This window comes from Manis javanica, chromosome 4 (assembly GCF_040802235.1).
Source record: "Manis javanica isolate MJ-LG chromosome 4, MJ_LKY, whole genome shotgun sequence".
Classification (NCBI taxonomy): Eukaryota; Metazoa; Chordata; class Mammalia; order Pholidota; family Manidae; genus Manis; species Manis javanica.
Genome location: NC_133159.1, coordinates 78,117,212 through 78,135,140, shown reverse-complemented (window position 1 = coordinate 78,135,140; position 17,929 = coordinate 78,117,212). Strand labels below are relative to the sequence as shown.

Here is a 17,929-nt window from a genome sequence, read left to right as displayed (position 1 = left end):
TCAGGATCTTAACCCAACTACCAGTTGTGTGCTTTGAGCGAATGCGAATACTTAACCACCCATCCCTGACCTGCAAAATGAGGATACTACCAGTATTTTTTGGAAACAAAATGAGGTAATATCTTGCCAATGGGTTTCAGCCCCAGACAAGTTGACTATGGTCTCAATGTGACCAAAGAAATGACAGTAGAATATTCTTGGGGTGAAAAGGCTATACCCATCTTTATTCCCATGCTGGCAGGTCAATCACTAGAATCACATCCACTCAGGGAGGGGAGGGATGCAGCAAGCCAGTCTCTGCCTCTGGAACACTACCCGCACAGCCATCTAAGTCTCTGCCCTTGGTGCTGTCACCACTCCAGTCTCCTCTCTGCTCTCTTGCAGCCTTGCAGCCATGCCATGGTGTCTCTCAGAGTACTGGGTGGAGCTCTTTATATATAGAGGCAATAATGATGTATTGCCCACATGTGTGTAGTGAGCTAGCCAACCAGGGCCAGGTGAGAATCCTGGCCATAGGAAACTTCACTTTATCCACCCTCCACCCCTCCAGGATTCTTGCCTCTCAATCTATGTGCCCTCAATCCTCTGCAATGGTCCCTGTGCAAATGAAGTGGAAGACTGTAAAAGAACCATGGTGGGCCTTATAATACCCACCTTCTCCAGCAGAAAGTCCTGCAGACACACAGGCCGATCTTGTTGCTTTCTCTGGCTTCTGCTTCATCCTCAGTGGCCAGAACCGCTGCTCTGGTCTCAGTTGTTGCCACATCTCCAGTAAGATTCTATTTGACTTTCCATCCAATTTCTTTCTGTCTGCTCTTGCCTTCTCAAGTCAACCCATATCTGGGTCCTCATGACCTTCACAGGGCCCTTTAAATTCTTCCTTTGGGAAGCAGACCATATTTCCTTCTGTGCTTGAGGCTGTTTGTCAAACTTCTGCTCCTCCATTTCTGGGGCTGATGGCTCCACTACATTCTTCACCTGCCCCACAGCACCTGACAGCCTGTACTCCTGTGCTGCTTCTCATGCCACTCTTTCTTGGGTTGCTGCTCCTTCTCATGCTGCTTCCTCTCAGGCTACCATGATATCCTTTACCATTTCCACAGCACTTTGTAGACTTTGTAGTGTTGCCATTTCAGTCACCAACAAATCTTCTTTCTCTTGGGGTGAAGCCCAGTCATCCACACCTTCACAGTACCACATACCCATTGGGGGACACTTGAATATCTCCCCGTCCACAGGTACAGCCCACTGAAACACTCCTCCAATGAGGGCAGCCTGTTGTTTTTCCTTGGTCAACAATGAGTCCTGCTGATTACACCAATTGTCTTGCCAATGGGTTTCAACCCCAGACAAGTTCACTATGGATTCAATGAGACCAAAGAAATGACAGTAGAATGTTCTTGGGGTGAAAGGGTTATACCCAACTTTATTTCCATGGTGGCAGGTCAATCACTAGAATCCCATCCACTCAGAGCGAGTCTCCATGCAGCAAGCAGTCTCTGCCTCGGGGCCTCTCTACCCAGGCAGCTGTGTCAGTTTCTGTCCTTGGTGCTGCCAGCACTCTAGTCTCGTCTCTGCTCTCCTGCAGCCTTGCAGTGGTGCCACCATGTCTCTCAGAGCACTGAGAGGAGCTCTTTATATAGAGTCAATAACGATGTATTGCCCACATCTGTGTAGTGAGCTACCCAACCAGGGCCAGGTGAGAATCCTGGCCATAAGAACCTTCACTTTATCCACAGGTAACATGTAAATGCCAGGTACAGCCTGGCACATAGTGAGCACCCTACTGACTACATGTATTGACATGGACCAGATACTAGGGCTGCTTCAAAGGACCAAAAATAACAGCCTGGACAGTGATTGTCAATTTGAAATACCTAAATTCCTAAAACATATGAATGTAGTAATAGAGAAATCTTGCAATTGTAGCCTAATATTTCTTTCCAATGGGTTTCTAGTAAGTTCTGAGAACTTACTAGTTGAACAGTTTTTTAAAAAAGACATCCAATTAGATCTATAGAAAAATAGCTTTAGAAGATACAAAGTAAATTAAATTGTTAATCTGTTCTAAATGAGTAAAAATGGAAGTACAAAATTTGTATTTGCAGGTTAAGCTCAAAGGTCTTATTCTAATAACTCTTCTGATATGTCTTAAGTCACTTTACCAGTTTGCCCAAAATGGTGATTAAATATACATTGTCTGCAAGAAACTGAGCAAGTCCTTTAATATAATCAATGAATCAGAGGAGCACCTGGTTTTCATCTTCCCTTATCTAACTTTCTGTTAACACTTCCTCATAAATCCTGAACAAATCCTAAACTTCAGTGCTTCCACATTATATATATACACACACACACACTCAAACTTTATCATTAGTGCAGTTAGGAAAAAACTTTTTTTTCTTTTGAATGCATGCATAATCATAAGATAGAGCACCTAAAAAATACGTGTTTCTCTTTTCATAAGTAAGAGGGATGCAGATAAATTTGACTTTGGTCTTGGTATTTGGCCCAAGGCCTCTTTTTGGCAAAGCATTTAGTCAGTCTTCCAAAGGCCTAGGCCAATCTGAATATCATTTCTGGTATTCTGGTATTCATAAACTTGTGTGTGATTAATAATGTGACTGCACAGTTTCCATAATATCTAATGAGTATGACAATCTCAGTAATTAGAATAAGTATGTCGTTCAGATTTACTGTTATTACCTGAACATTCACTTTCAAATATAAGCATTCTAGCAGAAATGGAGTGGAATGTCCTTATGTGCTTATCAGTTAATAGAAGGATAAAATGCTGCAGTATCTAATGATGCTGTGAAAACTGTTTATATATAAAATAATTTTAAAAATTTCAATTATTTAGCAAACGGACTGAAGTTAATACAAATACTGAACACATTATATAGATTACTTTCTCAAGAACATTACGTCTTGGAAAAATGTTTATAACAATTCAAATAATCTAAGACAGAATAGAGATTAGATTTTATCATAATTCAATCTTTGTAGAATGGTAGTACGTACTAGCATAAGATTAAAAAAAATAACCTTTAAGAGCTATATTTAAGTCTGAGTTATTTACTTCCATTTGAGTCATAAATCTTCCAAGAAATAGTTCTGTTGGAAATTCTTTACATCTTCTGATGATGAATTAAAAACAGTGTCACCTCAAAATACAATGAGTTGCAAAAATATCTAAATTTTGTAAATAACAAATATGCAATAATCCAAATATAATCTCTAATCAAAATAATTAAAAATGTAAAGAGAAAAACTGAGGTAACCCAAAAACATTTTGTTTAGACAAGTTTCACAACAAAGTGACTCTACAAGAACATCTTAAGCCAACTCCAATAGTCTTCCGTCTATAAAGGGTAAATATTTAAAAGTGTTACAAATGCTCCTTCCTTTTCAGTAGCTGAAGAATTTCTGAGCTTCACTGCAACTATAAATCCTAACTCCTATTAAATTCTGAGAAATGCTTTCCTGATTAACTCTGTGGCACACAAAAAGGTTAGTGATGTTTTTAAATGTATTAGTTGAAAGTGAATGTCTATTTACTGTTAGTGACATACTGTACAGTGGCTGCAAGAGAAATCTGACAGTGGACAGTACCAAGAAATTGTTCTTGTACATAATTTAAAATTTTTTAAATATTGCTGCTACTATTGACAACAATAAGCCATACTAATAACTAATTATATGAATGAAATGATTCTTCTACCCTAGAAGTTCATTCTGTATTGGTGCTGTCTGCTTTAGGCACAAGCAAATATTTTAATATCCAGTCATTGGCATTTGGTCAAAATGTATATTTAGCATACCTTTACTGATAGGGTATTTAGAGGCCTACTCCTGTGTTTCTTGGTCCAGAACATAGTCCTAGCCTGGTTAAATAGTTTTACCTTGATAGTTTTAGAAAAATCCCATCTGTTGTACTTCACATTGCTATTCTCTAGTCTTCCTTTCTTTATTTCTTATCATTTCACATCTGTTCCATACAATTTAACATTAAATTACCCAGTGTTTTGTGTTGTTCACTGTGTTCACCCTATCTTTTCAAAGGAAAGGTGTTCCTTGTGGAGGGACATAATGCTTCTTTTGTATTGCCCATAGAGCCAGGCACAGTGCTGGTCACCTGACATATATTTACTAATTCACTATGATCCAAGACATTACTAACCACCTTTGTGTCTCAGGTATCATTTTCTTTCTTAATTTTAGGCTATTCTATAAATAAACTATCCAAATCTAAATATATCAAGGTTTGAGCAAATAAGGGGTTGCATTTAACAAACTACAGAAGTAATGCTGTTTAGTGGAGAAAATAGAACACTGTATTTAGATCTAAGACACCGAAGGTAAGCCACTTACTTTCTTCCTGCCTTAGTCCACCCATATATTCTGCAAGGCAACCACATAAAATCAAACAGCTGAGAAGAAAAATCAAAATATTAACACTAACCTGAAAGTTTGGACAAGATTTTTAAGCTGTGTGTAAATATCTCCTATTGTAATCTGAAGAGGTTCCAAAAGTCCAGGCAAGCTGCAAATAAAAATATTTCTTTTAAAATATAATTTAATCAAACAGATACCTTTTTTAGGTCTTGCCTAAGTCTGGATTTCCCATAGGTAATAATGGCACTTAGGTGAAGGCAGTTGAGCTAGGTTATGACTGGAGAGAAATAACAAGGAAATATTTCATAATAAATCCACACTCTACTTTGTAGTCTATGCTACAGTGTAAGGCACTAAAATGAAAAATATCATTTTGGCTGCTATATTCTTGTCTCTACTTTTTCTTACCACTTTACTTTCAAATATAGGACAAAATGGAAAGAACACAAGGTTAGAAGAATAGTCCTCTAAACGGTACAGTTTGGGAGTGTGGCATATTTCTCCTCATTAACTCCTTATGGTAGGAGTAAAAGTTGGTACATTTCTAGAGAGCAATTTGACAATATATATTAACATTTTAAATGTGGATACTCTTTGAATCAATGGTTTTACTATGAAAAAAGTTATTCTAAAACAAAATCAGATGTTGCAGAAATATTTTTAGTAGTGAAAAAATGGAAACAAATGTCCATCAATAAGTGATTCATTAAATTATGACATACCCATATAATGAGATATAATACAACCTTTGAAATGATAATGTGAATCTATATTTTTTTCACTGTGGGAAGATACTCATGATAAATGTTAAGTGAAAATGCATATGTAGTATTATCTCATTTTTATAAAAATATATATTACATAATGCTATTACATGATACATAGTATTTATCAAACATGTTTCATTCCTTCAAGGTTTATAACAGAGGGAACTAAAGGAATAAAATTTACATGTACTATATATATATATATATATATATATATATATATATATATATATATATATCACATCTATGTCAGGGATAAACATAAAAATATTAATAGTAGTTATTGTTGAGTGGTGGGATTACAGGTGATTTTCACTTCCTCTTTATACCATTTTGTACTGCCTAACTTTTCTGTACTAAGCATGTATTACCTTATAAAAACTTATTAAAGTTTCAAACATGCTCCAAAGTAGAGAGAATAGCCATAACCCTTTTTATCTATTCCCCGATTCAACCTCCTAATATTTTGTTACATTTGCTTCTTTTTCTTCCTTCCTTCTTTTTGCAGTAACATTTTAAAGTAAATCCCTGATATCATGTGACCACTAAATATTCCCTTAATGTATCTCTAAATACAAGGGCATTTTCTTATATAAGGGCAATAAAATATTATACCTAACAATTTTTTAATATCATCCAATACCCAGTACACGTTTCATTTTCAACTATTAAAAAAGTTTTTTTACAATTGGTTTGTTCTGATCAGAAACCAAAAAAAGTCTTACTTTTATAATGAGAAAAAACTCAACTGCTTTTATAAACAAACAACAAAATAAACCACTATGTCACCATAATTATTTTGTTTTCAGTGTTGTTTCTTTTTCTTTATTCCACCTTTTCTTAAAATGAGCTCTTATGCTACCAATAGTTTTGATAGCAGGGTTCCTTTTGATATCTTCTATTGTAGCCAAAACTTAGAAAGAACAGAATTCCTTCAATGACATGCCTTATGTAGCCTTAAATTTAAAACTGGGTATTTCCATTTCATCTAGAAAACTGTTTTCAGGTAAATTCCTACCTACTGATTACATATCAATACAGATAATCCATCCCAACTTTCAAAACCTATGTAATTAAAGTCAAGGATTGGTATCTCCTTCCCCAATGGATCAACTATCTAGAAAAGAGGTATACTGTTTTCTAACCTGATATTTAACACAAACAAATGTACAAGTATGAGGAGCACATAAAAGGGAAAACTGTAACAGATTTATTATTATACATGAAGAGCCTAACATATAACAGGCACTCAATAAATATTAACTTAAACATTTATTTAAAGTGCAAAACTTAGGAGTAAGTTGTTCAAAATATTATGAAATTCCAAGAAATTTGTTTTTATTTTTGAACTACTACAAAATCAAGACTTCTTTATACGCATAATACCTAAACAATGACTGAAAACCCCCTCCCATCTTTTCTGCTAAAGAGAGAAAACACATGTTGAAAAGTTCAAGACAGCTCTCACACCTCTGGAGAAATAGATTTTTGAGCTCTTTTTGAAAGAGAAACCAAGATTGCAATTTTTAAATGTCATTTATGACTGGGCTAAATACAAGAATAATAATTTCCACCATGGGAAGCTTAAAACTAAAGTGCAAAGTTGAGCTTAACAAAAACTTAGGTTGCTGAGTGTGAAATGGTTCTGAGTATGTATGCAGAGTAAGTTAATAGACCGTTAAAATTTTGTAAAATCTTTTTCACATGTGAAACTTATGTGACACATTTACCACAAATCAGTATTTAAATGGGTTTAGCTTTGATATTTTTTCCCTGCCTTCACTGGATTATTAAGTGGAAGCAAGGCAGTTTGGTTTTCTATTCCCATCTCACCTTTCTCTTTATTATGTACCTCTCTTTTCACATAACTTAATTTTGGTATTTCCTTGGTAGGATATTTTTAAAATCTTAATTTCTCAGGTAAAGAAATCTATATAAACTTCTCACACTATTTTCAAACTGTTCAAAATTTAAGGATTAACACCTAGAAATTATGAACCAATTCACCAATACTAAGTTAATTTAAAAACAGTATAAAAGTGGAACAACAATTATGTACTTACACTTTACTCAACTTTTCAAGTATGATGCGTTTTCTAATCTGGTTCTGAGAACTGGAATCTATCAGTGGGAAGGTGGCATCATGCTGAAAACATTTTTAAACAAAGCAAAACAAACCATAAGTTCACATTCTTCCTTTTGATACGAACAATAAATATTCAAATAAAAAAGTTTCTACCTGTAATGGGGTATAACAAAAGTAGACTTGAGAATTAGGAGGTTTATATTTGAGTATCAGTTCAGTCAGTAGGCTGATGTGAACTTGCTTGAGTTGTTTTCCCTTTTTGAGTTTTCTCGTCTGTGTAATAGGGATACCAGTATCTTCTTTGTTAAATGGGAAAATATATAAAAGGACCTTGTAAGCTGCTAAATGCTATATAAATGTTGGATGTCAAAGGGTTAAAATAAGCAAATACTATAAATATATTTTGGGGAGTTACATTTCCACAAGTGGCACACAAGATAATTCAAACCATGCCTCCTGTTAAGAACTGAAAAAGCTGGGGAAAAAACTCACATTTGTTTGAAAGCATCAGAGATCTAACAAGACAGTAAAGAATTATGGCCTGAGATTCTGGAGAAGGTAGTTCCAGAGAGGACATTGACTAATCCTAGAAGAGACAATTTAGATACTGAGAATCTGAATATGGTTTTACTAATAAACATTAGAGTTTGGGGCATGCCAAGAAAGGAGAAGTACTGACAACTCTCCCCATGCTTGAGATCAGGATTTAGAAGGATCACACTCCAGGATTAAGAATGAATAGAAAACAGACTGGCTATTACAGGGACTGAAGCCCAGCTTCAAATAATTTTATCATCAATCCATTCTAGAGGAAGGTAACATCAGCCTGGGTCTCAAGTCATCTCTGCCATTTTTAATCTACAATGTTTGCCACATAAGAAAGCAGTAAGAAAATAAAACAATATGATCAAAATCTGAAACATTAGCCCATAGAAATGAACCCCCAGGGGATCCAGATAATGAAGTTATCAGCTTTATTTAAAAGAACTGTTGAATATATACAAAGAAAATTGCCAATTGAGAACTGGAAACTAAATAATAAAGAGCCAAATGAAAATCTTAGAGCTGAAAAACACAGCATTGACAAGAAGACCTCGATGGGTGGATTTAATGATACAATAGAAAAGACTAAAGAGAGAATGATCTGGAAAATATCCAGAATGAAGCAGTTACACACAACAGCCTTCTCCTCCCCTTGCCCCCTGCACACAATGCAAAGCACAAAGAACATAAGAGACACAGAAGATAGAAAAACTAATGTTATCTGTAAATGCAGTACCAGATAGAGAGGAAAGGGAGAATGGGAAAAAAACAGTATCTGTAGAGATAATTGACAATATTCAAAAACTGATGAAATCAAATCACAGATTCAAGTATTACAACAGCCTAAAGAATAAACACAAATATATCTCACCTAGGCAAAGCATTCTGAATTTGATGCTTTTAGACCAAAAAAAAGTCTTAAAAGTAGTTGAAGGAAGAAAACACATTTTCAAAGCAGCAGCAATAAGAGAAATAAATGGAAGCCAAAGGACATGGGAAATATTTTCAATTGGCTGAAAGAAAATAACTGCTAATCCAGAATTCAAAACCTAGGAAAATATTTTTCAAAAATGAAAGTAAAATAAGATTAATCCTTTTGTCTTGCTGAATTAGACTTTTTGCAGTTCAAAGTTAAAATTTCAAGTAAGTGCTGTATTTTTCATTTCCTTTCTTGTAGACAGACACATGCAGATAAACAGCTGCCATATTTCACCTCAGATATTGCTAAATGCCAATTTTTCTGGTAAACAAAAACAAAATTCACTCTCAGTGAACTGGCAGTAATCGAATAAAGACTATTCTTTAGGCCCAAGGCAACTGATCCCAGATGGAAGAATGAAGATGCAGGAAGGAATGGAAAACAATGAAGGAGTAGTTAAATGGATAAATCCAACTGAATATTGACTATAAGCAATCTTGTATGATTTAAAATATAAAATATAAAAGAATAAAAATACACAAGAGCATATAAAAAGTGATAATTGGAGTTAAAAGTTTTGAACATACTAATTGTCCAGGAAGCAATAAAAGTATTATCTTAGACTTTAATAAAACAAAGATTTGGGTTTTAATCTTTAGGGTAACCACTTAATGAATAATACAAGAATGTATAAAAACAAGCTAATAGTGGGTAAAAGAAAAAGAATGGGGTAATGATATTTAATCCAAAGAAAGCAAGAAAGGAGAAAAGGGGAACACAGAACAGGTAGATAATTAGTATTATTAGCCTCAGTAAAAAAAAAACGGTCCTTGAAAAAATTAAAAGAATGCTGGTACAGTCAGCACAGTAGACTGTAAGGAAAAAAAATGTAGAGAAAGGTTACTCCATAACATTAAGAGGCTCAATTTACCAGGAAGACCTAACAATCTTATTTGTATCCAATAACATGGTCTCAAAATATTAAAAATAAAATACATTAAATTAAAAGAAGTAACCATAATTATGTTAAGAGATTTTGACCCATCTCTGCCACCTCTCTCAGTAACTGACAGAATAAGCAAACCAAAAGGGGAAAAAAACTTTATCAACTATATTTCAATTATATATAAATAAAAGTTAAGTGGAAAATATAAATAGTTTCTCAAACTTTAATGTGCACAGATTTCCCCAAAGGAAAACAATGAAATCTGATCTATACTCCTCACCATAAACAAAAGTCAACTGCAGATGAACTGCAAACCTAAATGTGGAAGAAAAAGCAACAAACCTTCTAGAAGATGAAATAACCTAGGTTAAGCAAAAGTTTCTTAAAGAAGTCACTAAAGGAGACAATAAACTGGACTCAAGATGGCATTAATAACACTAGTGCTCAACTCATTAATCATCAGAGAAATGTATTATAACTGAAAAGTAATACCACCAGAATGGTGAAAAGTAACAATATCAAGTACTGGTGAGAATGTGAAGTCATGGAAACTCTCATACAGTGGTAGTAGAACATAAACTGGCAGAACCATTTTGGAAAACTGTTTGGTATTATCTAGTATAGCTGCATAAATGCATACATTATGACTCAGAAATTTCAGTCCCAGATACATACCCAACAGAAATGCACGTGCATTAGAAGAGAGATACACACAAGAAAGTTTGTCATGGCCCCAAACAGAAATAGCCTAAATGCACATTAATATAAATTATAATATAATCTCTATAATAGAATACTATGCAATAATGAAAAAATGAACAATAGCTATATGAGAAGATAAACTGCTCACAAACAAAATGTTGCATGAAACAAATTTGACACCAAAGAATATGTACATGTGAATCCATTCATATTCAGTTCAAAATCAGCAAAACTAATCTATGCTATTATAATAGCCATTAATTTTAGACGTAATGATTAGAAGAAGGCATAGTGGAGCTGATGGTTTGCTCAAATTTCTTGGCCTGAGTAATGATTACATGAGTGTGCTCATTTGTGATAATTCAATGAGCTATACACTTATATTTGTGTTACACCTCAATGAAAAAGTTTAAAAATGTTAGGCAATAGAACAGTCAAATTTCAGGGATTAGTTTTTCCTTCTTAAGGCTTATAATCACAAAAATGGTAACAGAAGTGATATACTACATTAGGTTTATGCTGCTGAATGACAGAGATCAATGTTTCTCCAACCTTAATATAAAAGTTATACATGCTATCTAATAATATAGTTGAAATGATTTCAAAAATAGTGCTGGACAATGTAATATTCTATAGGAGTATCAGAAATTTCTACATTATCGCTGTATTTCCACTTTAACCCTCTTTGTAAATCTCCAAATGTGTTCTTAAATTTAGATCCTCATTTACTCAGATATCTTTAGTAACAAAGTTTTGTGGTAAAAACAAGATTATCACCTACTCCTCCTTGTGCCAATGACTTTACTTCTCAAACTACACATCACCAAAAGGTGGGTAGTAGAAATATTGAAAGAATCTCCCTAAATCTTAGCAACATACATTGTCTTTACATACAACTTATTCACTGAGTACCAATTATATGTCAGGCACTGTGATAAGTGCTTTTCATACCTTATCTTTAAAATTTATGACAACTGAGAAAGGGGAGCTATTTATAGTCTCATTTACAGATGAGTACTCACACTCAAGAGACAAATTTCATGCAGCTTTGACAGAGCAGATACTCAAATTTAGGTATACCTGAATGTGCTGTTTAGGTTTTGAAAGATAAGAAGATACATTTAAACATTTTCCAATTCTGATTGATAGTTATACAGAAAATTCCACAGGTACAGGTATCTAGGTATACCTGAATGAGCTCTTTACATTTCCCGTATGTCCACTACTTCCCAGTAAGTCTCCTTTACTGTATTATTTTCATTTATGTTAAATAGGCATACTTGCCAAATATTAGTCAAACATTTTACTGTTAAACCATAAAGTCTACTTCACTGTGTACAACCCCACTGGAAATAAAACACAAAGATATATACTCCCTGTAGAAATATGTAAGAATATACATACCAACAAAGAAAAAACAAGCCTCTTCAGAGTCTTCATATTATATAGAACTACATTTTAAAAGAAAACATTGACCCACAATTCTAGGCTATTTCTACATTAGAGAAAAATTTTAAACATTTATGAAAATTTTCTGGGGGCAAACTTCAACTTAATTGGAAATTAGTAATGCCAATGCTGGAGATGGCATTTTAAACCAGAAGACTGAATGACTAAAGGAACCTGAAAATTTAAAAATGATCTCTGCAGTATTCTTCTTCCAGCTCCAGGATTTGCTGTGGTGAGTGCTCCATATGTTAGTATCATGGAAAACTCATCAGCATTAAGACATACCTCTTCTGAATTTTGTGATTTGGTAGTTTCTTCATTCAAAATATATCGCCCTCTGTAAAACTCCCTGATCCTCAGATTTAATGTTTCAGTTTCTTTTTTCAAGTTCTTGTAACTTGGCAGTGGTTTAATGGCTGTATCTGAGGTCCTAAAAGGTAAAGACTCATCCAAGCTATTTTGAGATTCTGGCAAAGCAGGGGAATGACTGTCTGGGTCAGAGTTTGTATCATCTTCATCAAGTTCTTCTTCAGCCAAAGGGGCTGAAGAGGGTTTCAGACACACAGAAGCATAATTCTGGCCATACAAAAACTTCAATGTTTCTTCTGTCTTCCACTCAGTCAAAGTCTCCTTCAGGACTTTAAGTAAGTTTGTCTTTGCAACTTCAGAACACACCTGTACCGAACTAGAAGCTGACCTAGAAACTTGATTTGATTTGGCAAATTTCCTCTTAAAATGTTCAGCACTTTTCTTACTTATGCCTACTAGGGTTATTTTTAAACTATTGTATTTATTTTCAGAATTCTCTGAAGCTTCTAGTTTTTCTTGCAAAGGCCTACTTGAAGAAATCTGAGTACGTACTTTCTGTAGAGGAAGTTCACAGGCAGCAGCTTTCTCCTGACTATCTAGTCTGCAGTTGCCTAACTGCTCGGTGACATCTATTATTGTTCGCTCTTTGTCTTCATGTTGGGAGTTAGATTTTTGACCAGCTTTCTTTTTCATTATGCACTTTTTGTGCAGCTGTGGTCTTATAGCTGTTGCATTTGGTCTGTTTCCTGGTAAAATGGAGGAAACAAAGTCTTGCTCATTATCACTGCTACTATCACTGTGAGTGCTAGAAGAACTAGATTCATAATGCTTCTTAAAATGGCCAGGATTGTCAACATCTGATGTTTTAACGGCTTTATTGCATAACTGTACTTCTATTCCAGAATGGCCCCTGTGGAGGAAAGAAATAAGATAAATATAACAAAAAAAGCAAAATGTGCATAGTATTTACACTTTGTTAACTTTCAAGGTAGAAATTTTTACTCCCTAGGCAGAGCCTTATTTATAGGCTTTATATATAGATCTGTATACCCATATATTACATATACACACATTTTAGAAGGCTGTAATTCTATAATTTATCTACATCTTACTCATTTGATACAGTTCTTCCACCTTGTCTTTTCTGCAATTATTTTAAAAGCATTAAAGGAGTATAGCAAAAAGAAAAAAAAAACACTTAGTAGTTCCATCCTATTGAATTATTTTGACTTTTTCTGTTCCATTTCTGTGGTTGTTTTATACATCCTTTTTTTAAGATTTCCTTTTGAAAGCTTCATTACTGGTTTCTCAAAAAAATATGTTACAGGAACTCTGTTTAGGTCTTGAAAAATAAGAAATACATTTAAACACTTTCCAATTTTGCTTGACAGTTATATAGAAAATTCCACAGATAGAAAGAAAAACACAAAGTCGTAGCAGAAAAAAAAGTTGGCAAATCAACATTTATCAATGAAAGATATTTGCATTTGAAAATCCAGATTTACAATAGAATGCTAACAATAAGACAATAGCTTTCCCTTTGACTATGTTCCTTCAATTTTCAGATTAGGTTAAAAAAGGATTAAGAATTATGAAAGGGTGAAGGTAAAGAGTAGCTTTGTCCATACAAATGAGATAAAGACGGGTGAGCAGTTAGTTACTCTCAAGCAAGGTTGTGGATGGAAACAGAAAAGATGACAAGTTTATTAAGTATCAGTTATTTTTAAGTTAGAAACTAGCCTAATAGCCATGGGACTGTTTCTTATATCCAAAGTAAGTGTAATTTCAAAAAACTAGACCAACTGAGCTTCCAGATATCTCATTCTTTCCCTTGGGATTTTAAAGTAATTATATTTTTCTATAGTACTTTTGAAGCCAGATATTAGAGATATACATCAACAAATAAATACCCCTTCACTTGTGCTCAATTCCATGTAATAAGAGTAATGACTAATAACCAGGAAAATTATTCTGGGAGATAAAAAAATGCATTTTGAGAGATGGTCAAGTTTGGGCAAGCAACACCATGAGAAGAGTTAGAAAAAAATCTCATCTTGGAATTTCTATTAATATAGACACTCTACTAAATAATTAAGTAACAGATACATTAATGTTTTGAAATCCTATCAAATAAGACTATAAAAACCTTTCAACAAATGTAATTGGCACAATCTACTTGACAAAGAAGCACAGTATCTCAGATGGAAGCTGTGTTTGTGTCGTATTTCAACAGGTTCAATTAGACTTCCTTGGTAGGACAGCTGTACAATAAATCATATAAATGAAACACATCAGCTTATCATCACAAAAGAAAAAGCTGTACAAGGCAAATATTTCTTTGTGGAAGCTAGAAAGGGTAATTACATAATGTATCAGAACAGGAAGTCCAAGAGCTCCTATCACCTGGTTTACTCCTAAAGTTTCTGTTAACATGAATATATAGAAGGTAAGTGATACTGATTCAACCATACCTTTGTCCTTCCTGCAGCAGCTGAAAATCAGGATACCTGTGACAAAACACAGACACTGAAAACTGAAGGCAAATGACATAGCAAATACTGTCATGTTTATTAAAACTAAATTGGATAGAAAACATAATTAAAAGGAAATAATTCATATAAAGATTTTAAGAAAAACACTGGGACAAAGTATTGTGAAACTAATCCATAGGATACCTAGATGAATCTTTCTCTTATCTAAAATTTATTCATATTTCAGGACTAAGTTCAAATTTCATGAAATCAACAGTTTCCCCTAAATAACTTGACTAAAGTAAATCATTCCCTTCTCTAAATTCCAAAATTATAAATATCTGTACAATTAATGTATGTTAATCATGTACTCCTCTATGACCTAAAACTAGAATTATTATCTAAATGTTTTACTTTCCATATGTTCAGTCTGGTTTCTTAACTAGACTACAAGCTCTTTAAGGGCAGAGATCTTGTACTATACAATTCTCTTGTATCTCCTTAAATGGTAAGACTTTTGCTCTAATTTCTGAGAAATAAGTTCTATTGTACTATAGATGTGAACTACATAGATCAGCTGATTTAACTCTAGACACAATTCTTCTCTGCAATACTAGAAATCACACTTGGCTGAGCATCACAGATATTATAATGGGAAGAGAAAAAGCTCTTAGAAAGCCATATATGAAGAGGAACAAATATAACAGCAAATGAATCCAAGAGGACAGGAAAATTCTATAAAGTACTTCTGAAGTGGCTCAGAAACTGTGCCTTCTAAACACTACAAAACAGATTAAATTAAAAGTAAATATACAAAGAACTAAATAAATGGGGTGATATTCTGTTCACTAACAGGAAGACTCAATATTGTCAAGATGTCAGTTCTTCTCAACTTGATCCATGCAAGTCCAATCAAAATCCCACTGAATTATTTTGTAGATACTAATAGATTCTAAAGTTTTTATGGAGACACAAAGATCCAGAATAGCTAACATAATATTGAAGGAGAAGATCAAAGTTGGAGGACTGATACTATCTGACTTCAAGACTTACTATAAAGCTACAGTAATCAGGACAGTGAGGTAGTGGCAAAAGGACAAACAGGTCACTGGAACAGAGTAGAAAGCACAGACACAAAATACAGTCAACTGATTTTTGACAAAAGGAGCAAAGGAAGTACAATAGAGAAAAGACTGTTTTCAATAAATGGTGTTGGAACAACTAGATATTCACGTGCAAAAAAAAGAATTTAGACAAAGACCTTGTACACTTCACAAAAATTAGCTCAAAATGGATCACAAACCTAAATGTCAAATGCAAAACTACAACATCCTAGAAGGTAACATAAGGAAAAACCTAGATGACTTTTAGATGTCACCAAAGGCATGATCCATGAAAGAAAGAATTGATATGCCACCAGACTTCATTAAATTAAAACTTTCTGCTCTGTGAAAGATGCTGTCAAGAGAATAAAAAGACAAGTCACAAACTAGGAGAAAACATTTGCAAAAGACATACCTAATAAAGGACTGTTATCCAAAATATCAAAGAACTTCTAAATTTCAACAGTAAGACAACAAACAAGTTTTATAGTGGGCCAAGGCAATTAAAAAATGGGCTAAAGACCTTAACAGACACCTCACCAAAGACACATTCAGAGATGAAAATAAACATATGAAAAGATGCTCTATAGTATATGTCATCAAGGAATGCAAATTAAAACAACCTATTAGTCAAAATCCAGAGCACTGACAAGATCAAAGGTCTGAATTCTCCCAAAATTTATATGTTAAATCCATCCCCCAAAATTCATATGTTAAATCCAAATATCCAGGGTGATAGTATTAGGAGGTGGGGCCTTCTGGGAGGTGACTACATCATAAGGGTAATGCCCTCACGAATGGAATTTGTGCCTTTATTAGAGACCCCAGAGAGACTTCTTCCCACTTATCATCTGAGGATACAACTAGAAGACTGCAACCCATAAGAGGGTCCTCACCTGACCATACTGGCACCTGACCTCAGACTTCCAGCTTCCAAACTGTAAAAAATTCTTGTTTCTAAGCCACCCTATCTGTGCTATTTTGTTACAGCAGCCTGAACAGACTGAGACATTGGCCCAAAACCTTAACAGACACCTCATTAAAGAAGATATACAGATAGCAAATAAATGTATGAAAAGATGCTCTACCTCATAAGCCATCAGAGAAATGTAAATTAAAATAATGCGTTACTGGAGTATAACAACAAAGCAAAACTGAAGGAACAAAACAGCAGCAGACTCACAGAACACAAAAATGGACTAGCAGTTACCAAAGGGAAAGGGGTTGGGGATGGTGGGTGGGAAGGGAGGGGTAAGGGGATTAAAGAGTATTATGATTAGCATACATAATATGGGGGGGCACGGGGAAGGCAGTATATAGCACAGAGAAGACAAGTAGTGACTCTATAGCATCTTACTACACTGATAGATAGTGACTGCAATGGGGTGTGTGGGGTGGACTTGATAATATGGGTGAATGTGGTAACCACAATGTTGCTCATGTGAAACCTGAGTGTATGTATATCAATACCTTAATAAAAACAAAGCAAAACAACAAAAATAATGAGTTACCACTACATAGCTATTATAATAGCCAAAATCCAGAACATCATCAAATGCTGGTGAGGAAGTGGAGCAAAAGGAACTCTGATTCATTGCTGGTGGGAATGTAAACGGTAAAGTCTCTTTGTAAGACAGTTTGGCAATTTCTTAGAAAACTAAACATATTCTAGAAATTATGTTCCTTGGTATTTACCCAAAGGAGTTGAAAATTTTGTCCACATGAAAACCTGCACATGGATGTTTATAGCAGCTCCATTTGTATTTGCCAAAACTTGGACAGAACTAAGATGTCCTTCAATAGGCTAATGGATAAATAGATGATTACAACTCTATGACATTCTAGAAAAGGTAAAACTATGGAGACAGTAAAAACGTCATGGGTTTTAGGGGGTAGGAGATGAGTAAGTAGAGCAAAGGGGATTTTTAGGACTATAAAAGAACTCTGTACGAAACTGTAATGGTAGGTACAAGTCATTATACATTGTTCCAAACCCACAGAATGTATAACACTAAGAGTGAACCCTAATGTAAACTAAGAACTTTAGGTGACAATGGTGCATCAATGTAGGCTCATCAATTTAAGGTATGTACCATATTGGTAGGGAATGTTCATAATGGGGGAATCTATGCATGTGTGATGGTGTGGGGTATATATAAATCTCTGTTCCTCCCTCTCCACTTTGCTATGAATGCAAAATTGCTCTAAAAAATGGCCTATTAATACAAAAGAAAAA

At 34.3% G+C, this 17,929-nt stretch overlaps 1 protein-coding gene across 5 annotated transcripts in view; it reads right to left on the bottom strand.

The window, feature by feature from the left end:
- RPAP2 (RNA polymerase II associated protein 2) overlaps positions 1–17,929 on the bottom strand; it is a 109,181-nt gene that overhangs the window by 66,824 nt on the left and 24,428 nt on the right. For 4 of the 5 annotated variants that reach the window (XR_012130236.1, XM_073234274.1, XM_017666488.3 and 1 more), the window contains exons 7-10: positions 14,591–14,626; positions 12,096–13,029; positions 7,229–7,311; positions 4,466–4,546 (exon numbers count right to left, since the gene is read on the bottom strand). Coding sequence is in view for 4 of the 5 variants with exons in the window: in XM_073234274.1 (XP_073090375.1) it covers positions 4,466–4,546; positions 7,229–7,311; positions 12,096–13,029; positions 14,591–14,626 (1,134 nt within the window). In the remaining variant the exon portion in view is untranslated. The remainder of the gene's footprint in view (positions 1–4,465; positions 4,547–7,228; positions 7,312–12,095; positions 13,030–14,590; positions 14,627–17,929) is intronic. The other variant, XM_036997956.2, reaches the window with a different exon arrangement.